Source organism: Hyla sarda, chromosome 6 (genome assembly GCF_029499605.1).
Source record: "Hyla sarda isolate aHylSar1 chromosome 6, aHylSar1.hap1, whole genome shotgun sequence".
Lineage (NCBI taxonomy): Eukaryota > Metazoa > Chordata > Amphibia > Anura > Hylidae > Hyla > Hyla sarda.
The window spans coordinates 232,598,953-232,623,859 of NC_079194.1; the positions used below are offsets into that span (position 1 = coordinate 232,598,953).

At 43.4% G+C, this 24,907-nt stretch overlaps 1 protein-coding gene across 3 annotated transcripts in view; it reads right to left on the bottom strand.

The window, feature by feature from the left end:
• The window catches only part of ANO3 (anoctamin 3), a 434,465-nt gene that overhangs the window by 129,695 nt on the left and 279,863 nt on the right, over positions 1-24,907 (bottom strand). For all 3 annotated transcript variants that reach the window (XM_056526698.1, XM_056526699.1, XM_056526701.1), the window contains one exon: positions 10,227-10,358. In XM_056526698.1, the coding sequence (XP_056382673.1) occupies positions 10,227-10,358 (132 nt within the window). The remainder of the gene's footprint in view (positions 1-10,226; positions 10,359-24,907) is intronic.

Sequence of the window (24,907 nt, forward strand, 5' to 3'; positions counted from 1 at the left end):
CTACAGAAAACAATGTCAAGCAGGATTGGGGCTCTTCTCTCCAAGGGCCCTATAGCCACCACGGGGCATACTCCTATGATGTAAAAACCCTTAGAGCACCTTTAAAGAAAATAAAAATGATATACAGTATATAAACAAAAATAAGTCTTTCCTGAGACTGTGACCTAACAGCTTCTCCTATCTGGCTGTCACAGTCATAGCACAATTACATTTTCCTTCTAAAGGAACATATCCGTCTTGTGTAGACGTTTCTTAGAAACTTTCTCATGTTTCATAGCAAGACATGTGTAAAATCTTTGCTTGGATATAAATTCCTAATGGTACCAACATCTTGCTAAATATTCTGCGTGAAAATGAGAACAGCTTTCTGTGGGTGTTGTGGCATCTATATGAAACAACTCTGCAAGCAAAATGAAAGGATTAACTCTTTAATCAAATTTTCGGGAGACTGAGAACCCTAGCCAGAGGTCTGGGTTTTTTCCATTAGGCTCTAGAGGGATGAACCAATTGGAAGCCATGTGGGGAGGAAAGTCTGCTATTTAGGGTGAGATGTGTATTACAGTGATGCAGGTGATACGGCTCACTACTGTGCATACAGTAGGTTGAGATTACATTGATTAAAGAGTGGTTTTTGGTGTGTGATTATTCATGGGAGAATACCGAGAGACAAATTGTGTATCCAGAGCTGTCATTCCAATAATGCCTAGACTTATGGAAATATACACTAATAAAAAGAATTATTTTGATACACCAGTTATACCGGCTAGTACCTCATGGCGTATACACCATGACATGACAGTGATGCAATCAGAAGAGAAGACATATTAAACATGTAAGGAACTTTTCTTGGACTTTAACTGACTTACAGTAACAAGCAAAGCCACTTTACAATGTACAGAGCTGTCTGCTTCCGACTCCATAAACTTTTTGTTGCAGACTCTGGAAATCAGCTGATTGGTGGATTAAAGTGTTGGCACCCTACCGGTCAGATATTTACAGGAAAGGCCATCAACAGTTGATCAGCAGGGTGCTGACAACCAGCACCACCGATCATCTGATCAGTACAGCTGTGGTGCTGGAAATAAGCAATGTATGGATGCCGGAAGACTTAACTCCCTATATTGTTCATTGTGGCGGCACTTTAAGGGGTTCTTCACCATAAGGTGATTTTAGTGCGTACATGGCAGACAGTAATGGACATGCTTAGGAAGGATCTGCGCTTGTGTTGGGGCTAAATGGCTATGTAATAAGATTACCATAATACTGTGGCTAGCTTTTTGTGAACTGGTATTTCCTATCTGACTTTTCTTTTTTTGACTACAAATCCCATCATTTCATTTTCCTCCCTCCCATACATCACCACCCCACCCATTGAAACATCAATGAGCTGCATCCATCAAAAGACCTGTGGTTTTCAATCAGGGTGCCTACAGCTGTTGCATTAGTTGCAGATTGATCTCTCTCCCACCAAGCAATCGCTCCACCCATTGAAGCAGACAGGCTCCCTGTCATCAGCTGACTAGTGAGTCAGGTCTCAGCCGCATTGCAAGCTGGGAAAAATCAGAGACATTTTGTATGCTGTTAAAAATAAATATTGGAGTGAAAATCACAGAAGAATTTTGAGAAAACCATCACACACAGGTACAGACACTATATTATGAACTACACTAACTTTACAGCCCCTGTAGCATACTCAAATAAAAAAAAAATATAACTGCTTTGTGGCTGTGACTAACCATCAACTATTGATGGCTTATACTTTGGACAGGTCATTAATACTTTTTGTTCGGAAAAACCCTAAACGTTTCATAAATATAGTTTAAACATGTAAAAGTTTATTTTGCATGTAATTAAAAAAATCGGAAAATCACTTAAAGTTCAGCCATCAACCAGAGACACATTAAAAATTTTACCTGTGGCTGCTGCCATCCACCAATCTTCCGTTCCGGATGACCTTCATAGGTTTAAGCTGTATGCTAAGCAACACATCTCTATTTGCATAATCAGCAGATGTCAACACTATATAAGTCAATAGTAGCTGAAATTATTACATTAACATCTGCTCCAGAGCAGCTTCAGCCTTTGTAATAGAAGACATGATCCCTTGTCATCTATTTAGATGGCTTTGGATAATTGATTCAAATGATCAAATTAGTCTTTAAAGGTAATGTGTCACCAAATTATTATTTTTTTTTCTTAAAGGTTAAATACATTTGTTTATATTGTTTAGATATTTTTGGAAATCTTAAAAAAAAATGTCACTTGTCAAAAAAATATGAAAAATAATGATTAATGTTTTCTTATATGCCACTGTTGACCAGTAAAGGGAGCTAAAGTAAGAATGTGTGTTACGCCGAGCGCTCCGGGTCCCCGCTCCTCCCCGGAGCGCTCGCTTCTCTCTCGCTACCGCAGCGCTCCGGGCAGCTCCACTGACCCGGTGCGCTGCGATACCGTCTCCAGCCGGGATGCGATTCGCGATGCGGGTAGCGCCCGCTCGCGATGCGCATCCCGGCTCCCGTACCTGACTCGCTCTCCGTCTGTCCTGTCCCGGCGCGCGCGGCCCCGCTCCCTAGGGCGCGCGCGCGCCGGGTCTCTGCGATTTAAAGGGCCACTGCGCCGCTGATTGGCGCAGTGGTTCCAATTAGTGTGTTCACCTGTGCACTCCCTATTTATACCTCACTTCCCCTTCACTCCCTCGCCGGATCTTGTTGCCATTGTGCCAGTGAAAGCGTTTCCTTGTGTGTTCCTAGCCTGTGTTCCAGACCTCCTGCCGTTGCCCCCGACTACGATCCTTGCTGCCTGCCCCGACCTTCTGCTACGTCCGACCTTGCTTCTGTCTACTCCCTTGTACCGCGCCTATCTTCAGCAGTCAGAGAGGTTGAGCCGTTGCTAGTGGATACGACCTGGTCACTACCGCCGCAGCAAGACCATCCCGCTTTGCGGCGGGCTCTGGTGAAAACCAGTAGTGACTTAGAACCGATCCACTAGCACGGTCCACGCCAATCCCTCTCTGGCACAGAGGATCCACTACCTGCCAGCCGGCATCGTGACAGTAGATCCGGCCATGGATCCCGCTGAAGTTCCTCTGCCAGTTGTCGCCGACCTCACCACGGTGGTCGCCCAGCAGTCACAACAGATAGCGCAACAAGGCCAACAGCTGTCTCAACTGACCGTGATGCTACAGCAGCTACTACCACAGCTTCAGCAATCATCTCCTCCGCCAGCTCCTGCACCTCCTCCGCAGCGAGTGGCCGCTTCTGGTCTACGACTATCCTTGCCGGATAAATTTGATGGGGACTCTAAATTCTGCCGTGGCTTTCTTTCCCAATGTTCCCTGCACTTGGAGATGATGTCGGACCAGTTTCCTACTGAAAGGTCTAAGGTGGCTTTCGTAGTCAGCCCTCTGTCTGGAAAAGCTCTGTCATGGGCCACACCGCTCTGGGACCGCAATGACCCCGTCACTGCCTCTATACACTCCTTCTTCTCGGAAATTCGAAGTGTCTTTGAGGAACCTGCCCGAGCCTCTTCTGCTGAGACTGCCCTGTTGAACCTAGTCCAGGGTAATTCTTCCGTTGGCGAGTACGCCGTGCAATTCCGTACTCTTGCTTCAGAATTATCCTGGAATAATGAGGCCCTCTGCGCGACCTTTAAAAAAGGCCTATCCAGCAACATTAAAGATGTTCTGGCCGCACGAGAAATCCCTGCTAACCTACATGAACTCATCCATCTTGCCACTCGCATTGACATGCGTTTTTCCGAAAGGCGTCAGGAGCTCCGCCAGGATATGGACTTTGTTCGCACAAGGCGTTTTTTCTCCCCGGCTCCTCTCTCCTCTGGTCCCCTGCAATCCGTTCCTGTGCCTCCCGCCGTGGAGGCTATGCAGGTCGACCGGTCTCGCCTGACACCTCAAGAGAGGACACGACGCCGCATGGAGAATCTCTGCCTGTACTGTGCCAGTACCGAACACTTCCTAAAGGATTGTCCTATCCGTCCTCCCCGCCTGGAAAGACGTACGCTGACTCCGCACAAAGGTGAGACAGTCCTTGATGTCTACTCCGCTTCTCCACGTCTTACTGTGCCTGTGCGGATATCTGCCTCTGCCTTCTCCTTCTCTACTATGGCCTTCTTGGATTCCGGATCTGCAGGAAATTTTATTTTGGCCTCTCTCGTCAACAGGTTCAACATCCCAGTGACCAGTCTCGCCAGACCCCTCTACATCAATTGTGTAAACAATGAAAGATTGGACTGTACCATACGTTTCCGCACGGAGCCCCTTCTAATGTGCATCGGACCTCATCACGAGAAGATTGAATTTTTGGTCCTCCCCAATTGCACTTCCGAAATCCTCCTTGGACTACCCTGGCTTCAACTCCATTCCCCAACCCTGGATTGGTCCACTGGGGAGATCAAGAGTTGGGGGCCCTCTTGTTTCAAGGACTGCCTAAAACCGGTTCCCAGTACCCCTTGCCGTGACTCTGTGGTTCCCCCTGTAACCGGCCTCCCTAAGGCCTATATGGACTTTGCGGATGTTTTTTGCAAAAAACAAGCTGAGACTCTACCTCCTCACAGGCCTTATGATTGTCCTATTGACCTCCTCCCGGGCACTACTCCACCCCGGGGCAGAATCTATCCTCTGTCCGCCCCAGAGACTCTTGCTATGTCGGAGTACATCCAGGAAAATTTAAAAAAAGGCTTTATCCGTAAATCCTCCTCTCCTGCCGGAGCCGGATTTTTCTTTGTGTCCAAAAAAGATGGCTCTCTACGTCCTTGCATTGACTACCGCGGTCTTAATAAAATCACGGTAAAGAACCGCTACCCCCTACCCCTCATCTCTGAACTCTTTGATCGCCTCCAAGGTGCCCACATCTTTACCAAACTGGACTTAAGAGGTGCTTATAATCTCATCCGCATCAGAGAGGGGGATGAATGGAAAACGGCATTTAACACTAGAGATGGACACTTTGAGTATCTGGTCATGCCCTTTGGCCTGTGCAACGCCCCTGCCGTCTTCCAAGACTTTGTTAATGAAATTTTTTGTGATCTCTTATACTCCTGTGTTGTTGTATATCTGGACGATATCCTGATTTTTTCTGCCAATCTAGAAGAACACCGCCAGCATGTCCGTATGGTTCTTCAGAGACTTCGTGACAATCAACTTTATGCCAAGATAGAGAAATGTCTGTTTGAATGCCAATCTCTTCCTTTCCTAGGATACTTGGTCTCTGGCCAGGGACTACAAATGGATCCAGACAAACTCTCTGCCGTCTTAGATTGGCCACGCCCCTCCGGACTCCGTGCTATCCAACGTTTTTTGGGGTTCGCCAATTATTACAGGCAATTTATTCCACATTTTTCTACCGTTGTGGCTCCTATCGTGGCTTTAACCAAAAAAAATGCCAATCCCAAGTCTTGGCCTCCTCAAGCGGAAGACGCCTTTAAACGGCTCAAGTCTGCCTTTTCTTCGGCTCCCGTGCTCTCCAGACCTGACCCATCTAAACCCTTCCTATTGGAGGTTGATGCCTCCTCTGTAGGAGCTGGAGCGGTCCTTCTACAAAAAAATTCTTCCGGGCATGCTGTTACTTGTGGTTTTTTTTTCTAGGACCTTCTCTCCGGCGGAGAGGAACTACTCCATCGGGGATCGAGAGCTTCTAGCCATTAAATTAGCACTTGAGGAATGGAGGCATCTGCTGGAGGGATCAAGATTTCCAGTTATTATTTACACCGATCACAAGAACCTCTCCTATCTCCAGTCTGCCCAACGGCTGAATCCTCGCCAGGCCAGGTGGTCTCTGTTCTTTGCCCGATTTAATTTTGAAATTCACTTTCGGCCTGCCGATAAGAACATTAGGGCCGATGCTCTCTCTCGTTCCTCGGATGCCTCGGAAGTTGAACTCTCTCCGCAACACATCATTCCTCCTGACTGCCTGATTTCCACTTCTCCAGCCTCCATCAGGCAAACTCCTCCAGGAAAGACCTTCGTCTCTCCACGCCAACGCCTCGGAATCCTCAAATGGGGTCACTCCTCCCATCTCGCAGGTCATGCAGGCATCAAGAAATCTGTGCAACTCATCTCTCGCTTCTATTGGTGGCCGACTCTGGAGACGGATGTCGTGGACTTTGTGCGAGCCTGCACTGTCTGTGCCCGGGATAAGACTCCTCGCCAGAAGCCTGCTGGTTTTCTTCATCCTCTGCCTGTCCCCGAACAGCCTTGGTCTCTGATTGGTATGGATTTTATTACAGACCTACCCCCATCCCGTGGCAACACTGTTGTTTGGGTGGTCGTTGATCGATTCTCCAAGATGGCACATTTCATCCCTCTTCCTGGTCTTCCTTCAGCGCCTCAGTTGGCTAAACAATTTTTTGTACACATTTTTCGTCTTCACGGGTTGCCCACACAGATAGTCTCGGATAGAGGCGTCCAATTCGTGTCAAAATTCTGGAGGGCTCTCTGTAAACAACTCAAGATTAAATTAAACTTTTCTTCTGCATATCATCCCCAATCCAATGGACAAGTAGAAAGAATTAACCAGGTCTTGGGTGATTATTTACGACATTTTGTTTCCTCCCGCCAGGATGATTGGGCAGATCTTCTACCATGGGCCGAATTCTCGTATAACTTTAGAGTCTCTGAATCTTCCTCCAAATCCCCATTTTTCGTGGTGTACGGCCGTCACCCTCTTCCCCCCCTCCCTACTCCCTTGCCCTCTGGTTTGCTCGCTGTAGATGAAGTGACTCGTGATCTTTCCACCATATGGAAAGAGACCCAAGATTCTCTTTTACAGGCTTCATCTCGCATGAAAAAGTTTGCCGATAAGAAAAGAAGAGCTCCCCCCATTTTTGCTCCCGGAGACAAGGTATGGCTCTCCGCTAAATATGTCCGCTTTCGTGTCCCCAGTTACAAACTGGGTCCACGCTATCTTGGTCCTTTCAAAGTCTTGTGCCAAATTAATCCTGTCTCTTACAAACTTCTTCTTCCTCCTTCTCTCCGTATTCCTAATGCCTTTCATGTCTCTCTTCTTAAACCACTCATCATCAACCGTTTCTCTCCCAAGTTAGTTTCTCCCACTCCTGTCTCCGGTTCTTCTGACGTCTTCTCAGTGAAAGAGATACTGGCCTCCAAGACGGTCAGAGGAAAAAGGTCCTTTTTGGTGGATTGGGAGGGCTGTGGACCTGAAGAGAGATCCTGGGAACCTGAGGACAACATCCTAGACAAAAGTCTGCTCCTCAGGTTCTCAGGCTCTAAGAAGAGGGGGAGACCCAAGGGGGGGGGTACTGTTACGCCGAGTGCTCCGGGTCCCCGCTCCTCCCCGGAGCGCTCGCTTCTCTCTCGCTACCGCAGCGCTCCGGGCAGCTCCACTGACCCGGTGCGCTGCGATACCGTCTCCAGCCGGGATGCGATTCGCGATGCGGGTAGCGCCCGCTCGCGATGCGCATCCCGGCTCCCGTACCTGACTCGCTCTCCGTCTGTCCTGTCCCGGCGCGCGCGGCCCCGCTCCCTAGGGCGCGCGCGCGCCGGGTCTCTGCGATTTAAAGGGCCACTGCGCCGCTGATTGGCGCAGTGGTTCCAATTAGTGTGTTCACCTGTGCACTCCCTATTTATACCTCACTTCCCCTTCACTCCCTCGCCGGATCTTGTTGCCATTGTGCCAGTGAAAGCGTTTCCTTGTGTGTTCCTAGCCTGTGTTCCAGACCTCCTGCCGTTGCCCCCGACTACGATCCTTGCTGCCTGCCCCGACCTTCTGCTACGTCCGACCTTGCTTCTGTCTACTCCCTTGTACCGCGCCTATCTTCAGCAGTCAGAGAGGTTGAGCCGTTGCTAGTGGATACGACCTGGTCACTACCGCCGCAGCAAGACCATCCCGCTTTGCGGCGGGCTCTGGTGAAAACCAGTAGTGACTTAGAACCGATCCACTAGCACGGTCCACGCCAATCCCTCTCTGGCACAGAGGATCCACTACCTGCCAGCCGGCATCGTGACAGTGTGAAGAGAAAGTAACTTGAAACTTAGCTGTTGCAAATTTGACCACCCCTCTCCCTGGTGGTGACCTCCTACCTCCCTTCTTCTTGTGTCTGTGCAAAAGAAGGGGGAGAAATTCCACTGTGCCGTGCCATCTTGTTGGTGACTGAAGAGTGGTACATCTGCTACAGATTAATGGTATAATTATATATATAGGAAGAATCTGCTGCGGATGCATCATATTGCAATACCAGTGGATGACATTTTAACCCCTTAACGACAATGGACGTAAATATACGTCATGGTGACGTGACTTAGCGCACCATGACGTACATTAATGCGCCACCATGATCGCGAGCACCTTTCCGGTGCTCGCGTCATGTGAGGCAGGTCCCGGCTGCTATCAGCAGCCAGGGACCAGCCAGTAATGGCAGACATCCGCGATCGCGTGGATGTCCACCATTAACCCCTCAGATGCCGTGATCAATACAGATCATGGCATCTGCGGCAGTGCAGTACTTTGAATGGATGATCGGATCGCCCGCAGCGCTGCCGCGGGGATCCAATCATCCAGCATGGTGGCTGGAGGTCCCCTCACCTGTCTCCGGCTGTCTCCCGGGGTCTTCTGCTCTGGTCTGAGATCGAGCAGACCAGAGCAGAAGATCACCAATAATACTGATCAGTGCTATTTCCTATACATAGCACTGAACAGTATTAGCAATCAACTAATTGCTATGAATAGTCCCCTATGGGGACATAAAAAGTGTAAAAAAAAAAGTAAAACATTTCCCATTTTACCCCCCAAAAAGCGTTAAAAAAATAATTAATACACATATTTGGCATCACCGCACGTGTAAAAGTCTGAACCATTAAAATATATTGTTAATTATCCCATATGCTGAACGGCGTAAACATAAAAAATCCAAAATTGCTTCTTTTTTGTCACATTTTATTCAAAAAAACATTTATAAAAAATTTATAAAAAGGAAAACCCTAAGCAAATATCACCCAAAATACGGAAAAATGAGAAAGTTATAGGTGGTCAAAATAGGGCAATTTCAAACATACTAATTTTGCTAAAATGATTAGATTTTTTTTTAAAGCGGTAAAATTATAGAAAAGCATATAACATGGGTATCATTTTAATCCTACTGACCCACAGAATAAAGAAAACATGTCATTTTTACCGGAAAGTGTACAGCGGGAAAACAAAACCTTCCAAAATTTGCTAAATTGCAGCTTTCTTTTCAATTTTCCCACATAAATAATATTTGTTTGGTTGCGCCATACATTTTATCATAAAATAAGTGATGTAATTACAAAGTACAATTGGTGACGCAAAAAAAACAAGCCCTCAAATGGGTCTGTGGATGGAAATATAAAAGAGTTATGATTTTTAGAAGGCGAGGAGGAAAAAACGAAAATGCAAAAATAAAATTGGTCTGGTCCTTAAGGGGTTAACAGATCTATTCCATGGTTTACAGTCTAGTGTAAACATATCCCCCTGCAGTCAGTCTGCAGTGACCCAGTAAGTGACTCACGCACGCTCAGTACAGAGACAGAGGCAGACTTTGTACTGAGCGTAGCTCTCACACATGGCTTCCCAGGCTCCTGAAGGGCACGTGATATGCTTCGTACTGAAACGTTTATAATAATTAAGGAACCTAATTAAGCTGTGTATTACAGTTATGCCCTGTAATGACTCATGGCCCTGTAATGATAACAGAGCCTGACTGTCTCACACAGCTTTCCCAGGCTCCTGAATGGCCTGTGATCTGCTTAGTACTGACACATTTCTGTCCATTCAGGAGCTTGGAAAAGTAATTGCAATTCAGCAAATTTTTTACCACCATGGTGTAATGTGCAGGGGCCCATCCTGTTGGAACCATTCAGGGAGTCCTTTATCCAAGCCTTTCAATTTTGGGCATTAACTGGTTTCAACACAGCGAGGTTTGTCTTACCATTACATGATCTTCAAAAATGAGCTTTTCACTAACTAAAGAACACCATATTCTTTTGCTCTCCTTGCTGTTAGTTATAGTTGCAAATCTCTCCTAAGTTTTTTCTCAATTTTAATGACTATAGTAGACAGGCAGAACACCAATATAATAATATGGTAATATAAGTATAGGGCACGAAAAACATTTTGAATGAACAACTGTTTTACAGATCAATTCATATAGGTTTGGTCAAGTCTGGCTCAATATGTAATTACTTTAAGCTAAATGATTTAATAAAAAAAAAAAAAAGATTTCTAATATTCACTTACTGGTGCATGCGAGCTCGGCTGAACGGAGCTGTATAACAATCTGTCTCCTCGAGATCTGGAAGGGCCTCTTTGTCAAGCTTCATTGGGTTTCTAGGCAGCCAGCTTTTGAGTTGCCTCATATTCCTCTGCAAACTAAAAGACAGAAATGTTTTAAAGCAATGAACTTCATCAGGTTTGACCTTGTTCAGAGATTCAGGAAATAAGATCTGAATCTTGGGAACTCAATGCATTGTTACTGCAGTAGATTTGACGATACCCGTCTTCGGAAACCAACGTCAAATGAATTTCTAGCATTGGTTCTCTTATGTGGCCAAAACTCTTGTGTCTGTTGAATTGAAAAAGGAAATCAAAGTCTGAAATGTATTTTCATAGGAAATCATATCCTCCAACTTTTATTATTTTTTAATATAACATGCATGACTATGCTACCTGTAGAATTGATCACGATATTGTAAAACTAAAGAGTCTGACAAGTCAGTGGCTTCCAATTCAGTTAGCCTGCATGCTCTTAAAGAGACCATGACACAGTGAAAAAATTTCTGTCTAGCTTACATATTTAGGGCTTAGCCTCATTTACATGTCTTTTTTAGGCCAGTTTTTCATGGATCCTGAATATGGCACCCAGTAAAATCTTTAGGCCTATACTGTACATTTATCTATCATGTACAGTAAATTTGGCATGCATTATCCCATGTCATATCCAGGGGCATAACTTCTAGCTTCTGGGCCCCAATGCTAAATCTGCATCAGGGCCCCATGTGCCAATTATAATACTGGTCTCTTTTGGGCAAGATGTGCTTTGAGGCCTCCTCCTCTGCACCCCATATAGCTACGCCCCTAGTCATATCATATAGGCACTTAGTATGTTTCTGTACATAAAGCACCCGAAGGAGCTGTAATGTAGACCTATAGGCACTCGCTACACTTCTGTAAAGGTTCCATGTGCAGGAAGCACCTAAATTAACTAATATGGACCTTTCGGCACTCAGTATGTTTCTGTAAAGAGTCCATGCCCATGAAGCACCTGGAAGAGCTGTACTAAGAGTTTATAAGCATTTAGTATGCAAAGGGTCCATAAACATGAAGCACCTGTAACAACTTGTAGAAGTATTACAGAAAGTTACAGTTCTGATTCATCTCAGAAAAAAGAAACAGCAATCACTAAACAGTCCTGATAAGACTAAATCGGTTCTAACTATAGATCGGTATGTGACTGATGAGGTAATACACCATAGGTGGCAGAGAGGAAAAAAATCTTCTTCTTTCTAAACAAAAACATTTTGCAGGATTTTAGTTGGAGGTATGACTTCCCCAGAAAATATATACATACATTACTTGATGTTAGCTTAATAAAATCTCTTAGTCTTAGGTTAATGATTTTATGTAGTAAAGCTGATGTTTGTAGATGATGGTCATTGATTATTTCGGTTAGGTCATGGTTACGATGAGGGAAGAGGCGCACGTGTCAAATACAAGAATACTTAGTCATAAATAATCTTACATCTTATTTAATATTATTGTTAACATTCCTTTAAATATTTCACGTTACATACATGTCATAAAGGATAAAAGATAGCAGAGGCTTGTACCATCACTGGTCATACACTTAGGCTGGATTCACAAATATCTGTTGTCCGACAACTGTCCCATTCATTTGAATGGGACAGTTCCCAATCATCCAGCATCCCAATTTTGACGCCAGATGGTTGGACATGCCGGAAAGCACTGGTCAGTGGAACACAGCTTGCTGTCTGGTGCCAGAAACAATGGACGCCGGATGCCATACAACTGATGACAACTGATGCACTTTTGTCATCAGTTACGGCATCAGTTACGTTGAGCTTTAGGCGGATGCTGGACATATGTGAACCCAGTCTTAGAGTTCTGACTAGACCTTAGTGCATCTTATAGGTATTCCAAGAAGCACAAACTAGTGGGGTTTACCACAATCTGTCATCTTATCATATAAATGTTGCAACTGCCTACAGGATATTCATGTTAATACAATGACCCAATTGGTTTTACACAAAGAACCAAGTGGCCTCATTCCCCCAAGTAGGTTAATAGAAACATGTTCTGTTCTGAAAAGCCTTGTTCATCAGTCCAATTAGGACATGTGGACATCATAAGGAGGGGTCCTTCTCTTGGGAAATGTGTGGCTACTTGCATCTTTAACTTATCATATGGGCTTAAAGGGGTACCCACTGCCCCAGCATTTGGAACATTATGTTCTGAATGCTGGCTGCGGGGGTTGTGATGTCACGGCCAGACCCTTTGTGATGTCACACCACACTCCCTCAATGCAAGTCTATGGGAGGGGGCGTGGCGGCTGCCATGCCCCCTCCAATAGACTTGCATTGAGGGGGCGTGACGCCACGAAGGGCCTGGCCGTGGCATCACAACCCCCGCAGCCAGCATTCAGAACAAAATGTTCAGAATGCTATGGCAGGGGAGTACCCCTTTAAGGCATCAGATGCTGGACACCCTTGGGCTCTTATGTAGAGAAGAAGATATCCAGATGTGACTCTTTTCATACACATACATGACCCATTTTTCTTGCCATGTTCCACATATGATGGTAAAATGCAGTGGTGCAAGATGTATCAAAGTTATTAAGAGGTGCAGACACCTTAATAATGTTGGTGTGGCTGTGCTTCACATGCCAAATTTACAAGCTGGTATAGATTTTGGCTATAATTTATGCCAATTTCTATTGTAAATTATAGTTAATCTGGGGGCCCACTGAGGCCAAGTGCCTTCCTTCTGCGCTCTGCTCAATTTTAATAACATATTCAGTGTTGTGCAGAAAAGCTTAAAAAATTTTTTTTTGTAGATGCAGCTTGCGCAACATTTGCAACTTTTATGAGCTTTTTTTTTTTTAGCATACTATTGGTAAGCAGATTTCTATCTTTATTTTAGTGATGCAATTGTATAGTGTACATGTATTTGTTACATCAGTTCCTTTGCAAAAATAAAATGCACATGTACACAGACATGAAATTATAATACACAGACCATGCATAATAACAGTAAGCCAGTATACACCAGATTACATGCAGAGTGCAGGGATCTGTGCGAGCCTTCACGGATACATAAAAGATAAGGGGAGGAAGACAGCGTAAATATATTTTCACTAAGCCATAATAAAACATGGTTAGGGTGGGTTCACATTACGTCGACCAAGGTTTTAGGTCCGGTTTTAAAAGCGCATACGGGGCAAAAATGATCCGACCGGACCAAACATTTTACTCCGGTCGGCTCATTGAAATTAATTTCATACGGGATAGCATACGCAGGGATATGGGAGCGCAAGTTTTTAGCTCCGCCCTGCCGTATGCGCTCCCGTATGGGGAAAACTTGATGTGAACCTAGCCTTACTGAGCTGTTAGAGTTCACCCTTACCGTACATTAATGTCCTTTGTCGTTTAGGGGTTAAAGGGGTAGTCCAATGGAAAACTCATTTTTTCAAATCAACTGGTGCCAGGAAGTTAAGCAGGCTAATGCCGGGAACGGACGATCAGGCTGATGCCCGGCATTAACCCTTTAGACGCCGCTATCAAAGTTGATCACGGAGTCTAAAGTGAAAGTAAAAGAATCCCAGCAGCTCAGCTGATCGGGACTATGGGATCGGGACTATAACGACAAAATTTCAATGTCCCGATCAGGTTACCGGATGACGGGAAGGTCCTCACCTGCCTCTCTGTCGTCCGATCAGCGATCTACTGCTCCTTCCCTATTAAAAGTTAAAATCATCCCCCTTTTCCCATTTTGTAAATAAAATAATGTAATAAAGAATAAAAATAATCATATGTGGTACTGCCGCGTGAGTAAACGTCCGAACTATTAAAATATAAGGTTAGCTAAACCACACGGTCGATGGAGTACACGTAAAAATTGTGCATTTTTGGTAATTTCATTTACCATAAAAAGCAATCAAAAAGTCCCATCAAAACAAAAATGGTACCGATAAAAACTACAGATGACATCGCAAAAAATGAGGCCTCCTACTGCCCCATATGTGGAAAAATAAAAAAGTTATAGGGGACAGAAAATGCCAATTTGAAGCATACTAATTTTGGTGCATGTTGTTTAAAATTTTTTTAAGTATTAAAATAAAACCTATATAAATTGGGTATCCTTGAAACTGTGTGGACCTACAGAATAAAGATAAGGTGTCATTTTTACTGAAATGTGCACTGTGTAGAAACAGGAGTCCCCAAAACTTACAAAATGGCATTTCTTTTTTTATTTCACCCCATAAATATATTTTTTTGTTTCGCCGCAGGTTATATTATAAAATAAGTGATGTCATTACAAAGTACAATTGGTGACACAAAAAACAATCCCATATATGGATCTGTAGGTGAAAAATGTAAGTCCTTAAGGTGAAAATAGGCTGAGTCCCTAAGGGGTTAAATAGAAGTAATTTACAAATCTGTTTAACTTTCCGGCACCAGTTGATTTGAAAAAATATATTTTCCACTGAGTGCTCCTTTAAGGTACACTCCTATAACAGGTGAATAAGCTTTATTTGCCTTCTATGAATTTTAACTTTACATGATGAGATCAAAGCGAGTGAAACACCTTTAAGATTTAAAAGTGAATAAGAAAATAGTATTTTAGAGTTGTGGACCTGTCAAAGGAGATGAACTGTATTTAATTATTAGTTACAGGAAATCTGGTAGTTACAAAGGATATATTTTTCAGTAATCCCAATTTTGATAGGAAAATCCCATGAGCTACAATGAAACAGAGTGCTTTATGCAAACCCCACCCAAGAATAGGCATTTTGGAGGTGTTTTGTGTATGATGTTTTCAGGGTTGAAATTTCTAAGGTTTTCACAAAACCTTTGACATGTCTTAGGGACAATAGTTTTGATTTAGTCTGGGTGTTCAGACTCTGACTGATCACTTGAACTATACAATACAGAAATGTGGGTGCACTACTGTGGTAGATGTATACAATACATTGGCTAACCCTCAACACTGATGTTAAAATTGAGACATTCGCCAGTGTATCCTTATATGAAGGACACACCAGAGCCCGCACACCACGCCAAGGCGTTGATGTGCGGGCTCTGGTGTGTCCTTCATATAAGGATACACTGGCGAATGTCTCAATTTTAACATCAGTGTTGAGGGATAGCCAATGTATTGTATACATCTACCACAGTAGTGCACCCACATTTCTGTATTGTATTATTCTTATTGTTACACATCCACACCGTTTATCTGGTGTAGGATTCTATTGTGGCAATTGTAGTCCACTGCAGGCATCCTCCATTGTATGCATTTTTATGCTGGGGATCGCCCCTAGCAATGGACTACAAGGGCAGGATCTGCTCCCCCTGTATATATGCACAACTGCATTTGGGGATGAGCACCTCCAGCCATTTGAGACCACGTTTTTTGTTGTTTGATCACTAGAACTAGCAGGGAAAAACCATCAAACACTCATAGAGTTACATTATTAGGCTGTTTTTGTTCTATGGCACTGAGCCAGGAGTGAGCCGCTCATTCTAGCAATTCCTTTTGGTCTGAACACCCAGACCCTGACATGTCAAAAGTTCTGTGATAACTCAGTGACCCTCTAAATGTTCCGATTTAGGCTACCTAGAATTTGGCAAGTTTGAAAAGGGCGGTCTTCTCAACATGGTGGTCTTTCAGAGAGGTTTTACTGTATCTAAGATATTTGTATTAAAGTGTTTGTATCTCTAAAGTTTATGTCCCATATGATCCACATGCTCTAGAATCTCAATACACAATTCACTCTGTTGGTTGGGTTGCCAAGGCAACCATAGGACACCAAGTAAGTTCCATGCATGTGCCCTTTTTTAATTAATAGTACTCGTGCACAGAACTCACTGGCCATCTGAAGGTTTCCTGCCAACTACACCACCTAGCATGGATTGGGTCTCTCCATTCTGAATGTAAAAATCACCCAGGACATAAACTTTGGAGGTACACTTTAAAGTTCACCAGTATGAACCTAAAAAAACACAACAACAACTAACCTTTCAGTGCTCAAAAAAAACGTCTTTGTAGTTCTAAAGATTTTTACTGGTGGCTATTCTAAAGTAACCTTCATTGACAGCATATTAACATTAGTCCTGGTCTTGTGATGGTCAACTTAAAACTCACAATCCATCACATGACCATAAACAGAGTTTTATCCTATGAGACTTAAAAGGATCTGAAACTATAGTATATTTCTGGTGAAACTATAATATGCTTTTAAATGTACATAATACATATGCTGTATTCTGTTTAGATTTTATTATACAGTATATTCCCTTTAACATCAAAATACAGCAAAGTCTTTGTAGATCAATTTACATCAATAAAATCAATCAGTGTATTGCAGTGGAGAATACTTCCCCAGTGTTTCCTCTTCTTCAAGGAAAGAAAATCATTGGCTGGATTTGCATAATCTTTTCCCTTTACATGCTATAGCTATAAACTGAACAAGTAATTATTAACCCATGTAACATTCACAAAACCATCTCCAAATATTGTCCAAACAACCTAAAAGAAAATCATCATTAACATTAGGAAAATAGTCTGAAAAGTGGGGTAAACAATGCTTTAACGTATGGTATCCATGATCCAGATATTTAGGTTAATGCAACTTACAAGCCAGAGTTTGCATTCTAGGATTTGCTAAGGTAAGCAGGCACAAGCAGAACTGGGTAAATGCTACAAGCAGTTGTAAATTCATACATATTTTTTATGTTTTCCTAAGAGATTGTTTAACAAAACAAACAAACAAACAAACAAAAAAATGTTGGGGCAGATTTATTGCAAATATGCCAGCTTTCTGGTAAAAAAAAAAAAAAATGGTGTATACATGCCTTAAACCACATGTATTATGAGTTTTAGACAGTTGTGTGCCTTGCTTGACAAGGGGGCATGGCTTAGCTGGAAACAGGTCATGTCTTAAAGGGGTACTCTGGTGGAGAACATTTTTTTTTTAAATCAACTGGTGCCAGAAAGTTAAATAGATTTGTATATTACTTCTATTTAAAAAAATTATTTAATCCTTCCAGTACTTATCAGTAGTGTTGCTCGCGAATATTCGCAATTCGAATATTATTCGCGAATATCGCATATTCGCGAATTCGCGAATTTCGCGAATATAGCGCTATATATTCGTAATTACGAATATTCGTTTTTTTTTTTTTTTTTTCTTCACAGTACACATCACAGTGATCACCCCTCTCTGCTTCCAGCTTGTGTGGTGTAAAGAAGGCTGTAATACTACTGCGTGAGACTGGCGTGCGAAAATTCGCATGTGCGAAAATTAATATATGCGAATTTTCGCATATGCTAATTTTGTATATGCGAATATTCACATATGTTAATTTTCGCATACGCGAATATTCGCATGTGCGAAAATTAAACGAGAATATAACGAATATGCGAATATTCGCGAATATATGACGAATATTAGTCCATATATTCGCGAATATTCGCGAATTCGAATATGGCCTATGCCGCTCAACACTACTTATCAGCTTCTGTATACTACAGATGAAGTTGTATAATTATTTTCTGCCTGACCACAGTGCTCTCTGCTGACACCACTATCCATTTCAGGAACTGTCCAGGGCAGGAACAATTCCCCATATCAAACCTCTCCGACTCTGGATGGTTCCTGATGTGGACAGAGGTGTCAGCAAAGAGCACTGTGGTCAGACAGAAAATAAATTTCAAAAGAAAATAACTTCCTCTGGAGCATAGAGCAGCCTATAAGTACTGGAAGGGTTAATATTTTTGAATAGAAGTCATTGGAGAATTCTGTTTAACTTTCTGGCCCCAGTTTATTAAAAAAAAAATGTTTTTCACCAGTGTACCCCTTTAAGTATGACTTAATGTTCCAAAAATTGCACCACATTTTTGGTGCAGAATTTGAAGTACAGTAAGTGGGCTAATAAGTGGTATAAACTTAGACTAGACAGTTTAAAGATGTGCCAAATTTATCAAACAACATGCTGTGAAAAATCTGGTATATTTGTAGACTGTCTAGTCCAAGTCTGCACTAAGTATTAGACAGTACGAGTAAATCTGCTCCAGTGTCAACTTTTAGTAGTTTAGATGTATGCAATGCAACAACAGATAAGGTAGAAGAGCTAGACTGGAGCAACCAAGAGTCAATGAAACTCTACTGTACCAATGAATGGACAATGTTGGAACGGCTGTACTTACTGTGTTCCCAAAAATGTTTCTGTATTGGAGGTCTAGTCTACTACCTCTGATATTATGTATTTTATAGGGGTCAGAACTCAGTTTATCTGATGTACATCTATAAATCGTTTACATCCCTAGATACTGGGAAATGGTCAAATTTAGTTTAGTTGCAGCTAGAGCTGAGCAAATTTTCGAAAATTTTTGATTCGACCGATTCACCGTATTTTACGAAAACATTTGGTTTGATCCGAAGTTTATTTGTCGCAAGTCGCTATTTAAAAATGGCTATTTCTAGGCTACAGAGAGCCTCAATAGGGGGGTAGAACACTTTGCCTTGTCGTAACACGCATAGGGTGTGTGCTGTGTTAGTGAAATAATACTGTTATTCAGTATGACATGCAGATTACAGGCATCACTATTAGAATCACTGACGCAGAGCATCTAGATGTGGTTGCAGAGTCGGAAGAGCATATGACATCACAATTGAAGTGATTAACGAGATTTCTTAATTTAATTTTAATTTAATTTTAATTTTTTTAAATCCTTTTTTGAGGACCCATTCTGGTGAGCATCGAGCTGGCGGTCTTCCACGAGGTGAGTTACCACCTGTTCCAGTCCCTGCCTCTCAGCGCCAACCCGCCCCCCCCCCCCCCCCAACCGACTGGGAAACTGCGAATGTTTCATTTAATCAGTTATGGTTCATTGTTATCGCTCAAACCTGTTTCATTGGATTCTTGTGGTGATTACAGAGGTTATATATGATGACAACAAGAGAGGAGTGAATTTTTTTTAAATTCGATTTGTCCAATTTGATTCGCTCATCTCTATTGAGGACCCATTGAAGGGCAAATCTGGTGCCAGCAACCACGGTAATTCTAGCTCCAATAGTGTAAAATTGCTGCAGTGTATAAGTTGCTGCAGTGAAAAAGCTTCTACTTGTATCTTAAAATCGAGCTGGCGGTCCACCGCAAGGCCAGCTACCACCTGTCCCAGCCCCTGTCTCTCAGCGCACCTGGCGAATGTTTCAATTTTAACATCAGTGTTGAGGGATAGCCAATGTCATTGTATACATCTACCACAGTAGTGCACCTAAATTCCTGTATTGTACTATTCTAATTGTTACACATCCACACCATCTATCTGGTGTAGGATGCCATTGTGGCACTTGTAGTCTGTTGCAGGCATCCCCCATTGTATGATTTTTTATGCTGGGGATCACCCTTAGCAACAGAACACAAGGGGAGGATCTGCTCCCCCAGTATATATGCACAACTGCATTTGGGGTTGAGCACCTCCTGCCATTTGAGACCACGTCTTTATTGTTGTTTAAATCTTATACATGGAGGTATATAAACTCCACATTTAATGCACCTTGATCACTATTAAGACAGCATTAAGTTCAACCTGTGAGATCGGAAACACATTAGGCAACTTAGGTGGGGCTTATACCCTGCCTCCCTCCTCCCATTGTTTGTGTGCCCAGCCACACTGGAGGTTACTGGCCTAATGCTGCTGTAATTGCCCACTGGCCCCTGGTTTTGCTTATCACGCACGGGTAGGTTAGTGTTAGGTCCCGTGCCACTTGAGAAACCTTGGCTTTGGTGTGCAGGCTCTTGTATGTCCTTCATCTAAGAATATACTGGCGAATGTCTCAATTTTAACATCAGTGTTGAGGGATAGCCAATGTCATTGTATACATCTACCACAGTAGTGCACCTAAATTCCTGTACTTTATTATCTTAGCACACCCCCATGCTCATGACTGAATGTCCACTTGAAAAAGGAGGCAGCCCAAGCAACTTGGAGAGGAACACATTCAGCTTCTGCACCATTGGATAAGTGTGCACATACTGCTATTAGTTGCTGCAGTGAAAAAGCTCATACTTAAAATCGAGCTGGTGGTCCACCATGAGGCGAGCTACTACCTATGCCAGCCTCTGCCTCTCAGTGCCCCCCCCCCACCGACTGTGAAATATTTCATTTATTCAGGTTTGGTTCATTGTTATTGCTCCAACCTGTTTCATTGGATTCTTGTGGTAATTCCACAGGTAATATATTATGACAACCCTAGGGCCTCACAATTGAAAAGACTGAAGAGATTTTAAATAGATTAACATTAAACGTTTTATTTAATGTACCAGCAGAATGAGGAGACCACATCGCCACAGTGTCATTTTCCTCATCACCCTTTAGCTCCACAGGCTGCTCCTGCTCCTCCTCTCCTGTCAGATGACTATAAAAACCACCCATTTCACAAAACCTTTCCTGTGCTCCACGGTCCCCCTCCTCTTCCAGTTCAACCCCCGCAGGACTCATGTGTCCGTGAGATGTAGGCACCACGTCTCCAGTGCCCTGACCATCATTTCCACCATCTGTTTTAGCAAATGAAGCAGTGGAAGGACGTTGTTCATCCCGTAATCCTGGCGACTGACTAATAATGTGGCTTCCTCAAAGGGCTTGAGCAAACGGCAGGTGTCACGTATGAGTTGCCACTGGTTGCCATTGAAGTTACACAGGGGAGTCCCCCTATCTGCTTGGATTATCAATAAATTGGTGATGGCTTTTCTCTGTTCATATAGTCGATCCAACATATGGAGGGTGGAATTCCAACGGGTAGAAATGTTGCATATCAGACTATGTTGTGGGATGCCGTTCTGACGCTGCAGCTTAAGGAGGGTGTGCTTTGTGGTGTACAAGTGGCGGAAGTGCATGCACATTTTCCTTCCCATTGTTAGGATGTCTTTCCGATGGGGGGAACACTTCAGGAACTGCTTCACAACCAGATTGAACACGTGTACCATGCAGGGCGCATGGCTCAGGCCTCCTTGATGCAGCGCAGACAACATGTTTTTCCCGATGTTGGTCACCATGGTTCCCATTTCCAGTTTTCGTGGAGTAAGCCATGATTCGATTTCTTGATGAATGACTTTTAGCAGTTCCTCCCCTGTGTGACTTGCCAAGGAAAACCATGTGAAGAACAGCATGACACCTCCGTGCCCTGTATTCTGGAGGTGCACTGAGACCTGTCCGTGCAGTGGAGGCTGAGGACACAGTGGAGGATGAGAAGGCGGAGTCTCACACTGTCACATGACCAACGGCCTGAGAGCATGGAGGCGGAAGCGGCGTGACCTGTCCAAGTTGCTGTTGTGGCTGTGCGGAACCACATTCACCCAGTGGGCCATAAAGGACATGTATTGTCCCTGACTGTAGTTACAGCTCCACACGCCGGCGCTGCCATGCACTTTGGCACACACTGACAGGCTCAAGGGCTGGCTCACCTTCTGTCCCACATAATTGTGCAGGGCTGGTACTACCTTTTTTACAAAGAAATTACGCCTTGGGACTCTCCAACTCACTTTGGCACAAGCCATCAATTCTCTGAAAGGTGCAGAGTCTACCACTTGAAAAAGGAGGGACCGCAGCACAAGCAACTTGGACAGGAGCACATTCAGCTTCTAATGGACACACCGTAGGTGTACGTACAACTATCACTTATGAGAGAAGGACTATGCGCTCCACTACGCTTAAAACTGTATTAGACTACAGAAACAAGTGTGTAGCCTTGGCTGGCCTTTCAGCAACTAGGCCCAAATTTGTTTAACAGGAAAATATATAAAGGACGACACAGGTGTACATACAGTTTACACTTATGAGAGAAAGACTACACACTTCTCTACAAACTGTATAAGGCTACAAAAACAAGTGTGTAGCTTTGGCTGGCCTTTCACAGTAACTAGTGCCAAATTAGTATAACTGGAAAAAATGTACACCACGTAGGTGTACGTACAGTTTACACGTATGAGAGGTTGACAATACACTCTGCTTAAAACTGTATTAGGCTACAATAACAAGTGTGTAACTTTGGCTGGCCTTTCACAGCAAGTAGGCCCAAATTAGTTAGACAGGGGAAAAAAACGTACACCAAGTATGTACGCACAGGTTACATGAGAGGACAATATGCTCTGCTACTCATCCTGTTTTAGGCACAAAATCAGGTGACTATGGATTTTTGTGCTCACTCTAACTGGCCCCAATTAGCCTTAGAGTTGTAGTTCTCTCTCTCTCTCTCTCTCTCTCTCTCTCTCTCTCTCTCTCTCTCTCTCTCTCCTCTCTCTCTCCCTCTCTCTCTCCCTCTCTCTCTCTCTCTCTCTCTCTCTGTCATGATTTGGGCTTGTAAATCACTGCTGTAAAGCTGTTTTCCTGTGCAACACACTGCTCTATCTCTCTCTGCAATAAAATGCTCTCTCTGAAATAAAAGCTGGAATGCCTGCCGGCAAGATGGCTGCCGGTTATACAGGGCTGGCTGGCTGATGATAGGCTGCATGCTGCATGTGATTCAGGGTCATCCCGCCTACCCACCTTCCCAGCGTTCCTAAGAGTTCCCATGTCCTCACATGTGGATCTGCCATTTAGATGCCCTGGAGCCTTGACTGCACTAAATGGATTTTGATGAAGCAATTTGTTTCGTCGAATTGCGGGTATATTCGGATTATTTACGACTCAAATTTTTCCTGAAATTCGTAACAAATTCGGATTCGTCAGATTTGATTCGCTCATCCCTAGTTGCAGCCACTACCAGGAGCTCACTGTGTTTGGGTTTAAGTAGAAACCACTAAACTCTTAAAATAAATTTATCATTTTGTATGAAAGGAACCAATCTAGTGGTGGCTGCTGAAATTCAGACATGCAGAAGGTAGACTGAGTGAAGAGGGTCAAATCTAAGTATTGTCCCAGAAATTCCAGACAGTAATGGGATTTCTCTTCCTCCATCGTCCTCCTCCGACACAAGAAGAAAATTCTTCCTGCACTACAGTCATTACTCCTTCATTACATCCAGTAACCTCCTTACTTCCTTATATCCTCATTCCTACATTTATTGAGCAAAAAAATAGAAGCAATTGACTTTAGATGTCAATTGTAAAGCTGTAATTTACATTTTATATAACAACCCAGTCAGATGAACTAATACAAAAGAAGAAATGTACGGCCTTGTTATTGAGTTAAACAGCAATTTTACAGGAGTTACACAATTCCATAGAGGCCGGGATCAGTGTGTCCTGACACTGGAAGGCCATAGCCAACCCCATGAACATAAACGATGATCATTGTATGTAGAGGAGATTAGATTCAGAGAGCTAAGTTATGAGTATGGCAAATGCTTCTCATAGCTGGGGTTCTACCCTAACAATTTTTTTCAGTCCTTTTTGAATGAAATGTTGTTTTCTACAGACTTACACTGCACCTTCTGTGGAAAGTAATGCAATGGGGCAAATCTGCTACTAGCTAACATAGAATTATCTAGAATTGACTGCCTGTTTTGACTGTATGGCACAGATATACATTAAGATACTGTCAGAAAGGTATTGTGGTGTACTCAAGGTGTGACCACAGAGTTCTATAGACCCAACATAGTCTACTTGTGACTACGTTCAGCCTGTTGTTGTAGTCACATTGTATACATTTTATTTGTGGGACACAAAAGCAAAGTAAACTACACTTTTTTTGTGCCAAAAATAAAACATATACTGGATTACAAACATACAAATTTTAAGACATCTTATCCCCTATCATGATGTCATGTAATGCCCACTTTTGATATCACCCCATACCCCCTACATTCATGTCTATAGACAAGAATGGAGGGGGCGTGGTGTGACATCACGAGGGGCATGGTCACAAGGGGGCGTGGCATGGTCACAAAAGGGGGCATGGCATGACATCACGTCTCCAGTCCCGGAAACACAGAGGTTTCCGAGACTGGAGCTGCGCATAGAATGTGGGTGTTGCACGGAGATTGCGGGGGGTCCCAGCAGCATCTTTGGATAGGGGATAAGATGTCTTTGGCCAGAATACCCCTTTAACACAACAGAACTTCTGAGCAGAGAAATTCCAGTGTAGCAGCATTCTTTTGTCTTCCTGGACAGAATTCCCCATGGACTGCATTGCCATCAATGGTGACAGTACATGTCTGAGCCGTCTTTGCGCCAGTGGATTTTTGTGGTGCCCACTGCAGACATAGGCCCTCATTTACTAACAGGAGTCCTACTCTTTTTGTTCCCTACATTTCATCGGAAATCACTCTTCTTTTCTGAAAACCACTCTTGAAATCATGTGAATTTTCTGGGAAGAAATTCCCTACACTTTAACGCATGTATAAAGTTTCCGTAAACTGAATAAATTAGTAGATACCATGAAAAAAAAAAAAAGTCGGAACAGCAAAAAACACAACAAAACCTACACTCCACTCTTAGTAAATCGGGGCCATAATCTCTGCCAGGGTGGAGATTACTTAGTGTGAACGTACCCTAAGAGCGGCCGGCCAATGCAGTATTACCTAATTGATGGCTGTCTATTATACATATACAGCTCAATTCTGCCAGAATGGGAGCTGCCCTATTTTCTGGCTCATATAAGGGAATCCTAAGAGGGGACACCCCCCTCCCCATGATATTCACATGAGCTTTATTAACAAGACTACTCATTTAGGCATTGGC